The sequence below is a fragment of the Oncorhynchus mykiss genome, chromosome 12 (genome assembly GCF_013265735.2).
Source record: "Oncorhynchus mykiss isolate Arlee chromosome 12, USDA_OmykA_1.1, whole genome shotgun sequence".
Taxonomy (NCBI): domain Eukaryota; kingdom Metazoa; phylum Chordata; class Actinopteri; order Salmoniformes; family Salmonidae; genus Oncorhynchus; species Oncorhynchus mykiss.
This window is the reverse complement of record NC_048576.1, coordinates 65,861,641-65,863,740: the sequence shown is the minus strand read 5'-3', so window position 1 is coordinate 65,863,740 and position 2,100 is coordinate 65,861,641. Positions and strand designations below refer to the sequence as shown.

The 2,100-nt window shown below is 35.4% G+C and overlaps 1 protein-coding gene across 1 annotated transcript; it reads left to right on the top strand.

Annotated features, from left to right (window-relative positions):
- The first annotated feature begins 569 nt into the window (after window positions 1–569).
- LOC110538059 (interferon a3) lies at window positions 570–1,890 on the top strand. The gene is made up of 5 exons (XM_021624617.2): window positions 570–719; window positions 878–949; window positions 1,111–1,260; window positions 1,393–1,491; window positions 1,606–1,890. The coding sequence occupies exons 1-5, from the start codon at window positions 570–572 to the stop codon at window positions 1,693–1,695; spliced, it is 561 nt and encodes a 186-aa protein (XP_021480292.2). The 3' UTR covers window positions 1,696–1,890.
- Window positions 1,891–2,100: the final 210 nt, after the last annotated feature.

The window sequence follows — 2,100 nt, the reverse complement described above, 5'->3', positions numbered from 1 at the left end:
CGTAGTTGGATACCATAGTTTCCATGTGTAAATGAAAAGGTGATGCGTTTGCGAAGACGAGATTTAAACGCAATTGTTTCCGAAGTGAAAGGACAACGAAATGCAAATAAATGATTATTAATTTACGCTGTCGTCTGACTAAAATGAATTCACAAGTAATAAAAAAAAATCTAAAACATGTTCCTGGTTGGTAATCCAATATTTCAAAATAAAATAACAAATCAGTCAAGAATTGAACAAGTCTTCGAGAGATGCACCTGTCCTTTCCGTGCGTTGTCTCCAGGCCGAAAAATATACTGTCAGGTATGAAAGCGCCTGTCTACCGGGACTTCCACCTTTCACTTTCGGAACACCTTTCAAAATCTTTGTATAAAATATCGACACAGATTGCAGCATGACTTGACTCTGGATTTCGAGAAGAGGATCGATCAGGAAGAACACTTTATCCCTTTGTCCTTTGAGGAAAACCTATTTTTTTCCCGTAATTATACAAAGTATAGGCTGTCTTTCGGAAGTCTGCCTAATTTTGCCCCTCGGTTGATAGCGAAGAGACAGAGAACTACGATACAATGGGTTCAATAAACTTTTGGATGTGCTTGATCCTGACGATTTGCACATGGCATAAAACCTTCGGATGCACTTGGATGAGGACACTTCCTCCGTCTCGGAGCATGTTCCAAGTGTTCAGCAACAACACCATAACCGTGCTTCGGGAAATGGTAGGATACTGTAATGTTTATTAACTTGTTCCTGGTCATTGAACAGTTGTCATCTATTCAACATTTAATGTGCTGCTGTGTTTCATTTGATTCCGTTACTCGTTTATGTATACAATAGTAATATTGCAATCGTTTGTTTTTATTTTTTGGCATCTCAGGGTCATGTGGTCTCTCGAGAACCTCAGATCACTTTCCCTTACGAGGAATACAGACATGTCGATCATTTCAAGGTAAGACATATGCATAGCCTACACTATTTAAAAAGGGTTTTGGTTCAACGTTTTTTCTCATAGTGTAGGCCATATAATTAGATATTAACGAATATACAAAATTTGCTATACTTTTCTGATATTCATAAGGCATGTACTAATACAAATCACTCTTCTTCTAGGATGACGACAAGATTGTCTTCATTTCGCAAACTCTGAACGCTATTGAGAAATTGTACAGAAGTGATAACTATGATTCTTTCTGGGACCAGAAAGTAGTTGACGAGTTTATGATTGACCTGCATCGCCAGACCTCGGAGCTGGACCAATGTGTAAGTCTATGTGATTTGTGATTTTCTATTAACAATAAAGGCAAACATTATCCTATATTTTTTAGATTGCCGTATAATGTGATTTAAACGAATCATAACATAACATTAATGACTTATATTTTGTTCCAACAGGTAAAGGCTATAAGAGCTACACTACCAAAATCTGACAAAGGAGTGAACAAAAATATGAGCCTTCACTTCAAATTCCTGAAGAATTACTTGAAACGCGAGGTATGTCAATTTGTCTTACCAAGAGAGTGCATTCACCAAATAAGGATATATTCATATGTGATGACACAACATGTGTCTATTCTAAAATATTACATGTGTGTTTCGTTCATGCAGGAATACAGCGCAAGCGGCTGGGAAGGCATAAGGAACGTGGTGCTGAAACACATGCTAAGACTAGTCACAATAATATTGACTAACCAATGAGCCTCGTGTGTGTGTAGAGATTATTTATTTATACTTCTATTTTTTCAACTATTTATTTACACGGTTATTTTTATATGTGTTTTATTTATTTATTATGTGAATTCACAACTCTGCGAAGTAAAACACATTTTATACTGAATAATGTATTATGTGCTAGGTATTTTTAGGCTATAGAAAATGTAACAACGTTTTCATGCATTGATTTTTGTATTTATGAAGACCATTGCATGCTGTATTTATTATTGCAACAATATTGGAAACGTTCGTTATTGTAACGATTAAATACATTTGAAATAAACTAATGTGACCTCTAACAGCTGAAATATATTTTTAATCTAACATATTTACATATGGGCCTAATAAAAAGGTCCTTAGATAGGCCTGATAATGTCACACAGTGTTGTT

Excerpts from the sequence above, each read along its gene's own strand:
- LOC110538059 (XM_021624617.2), top strand. The coding sequence starts at position 570 with ATGGGTTCAATAAACTTTTGGATGTGCTTGATCCTGACGATTTGCACA. Across the intron at positions 720-877 it reads TAACCGTGCTTCGGGAAATG|GGTCATGTGGTCTCTCGAGA; the intron begins GTAGGATACTGT and ends TTGGCATCTCAG. Across the intron at positions 1,261-1,392 it reads CCTCGGAGCTGGACCAATGT|GTAAAGGCTATAAGAGCTAC; the intron begins GTAAGTCTATGT and ends TTGTTCCAACAG.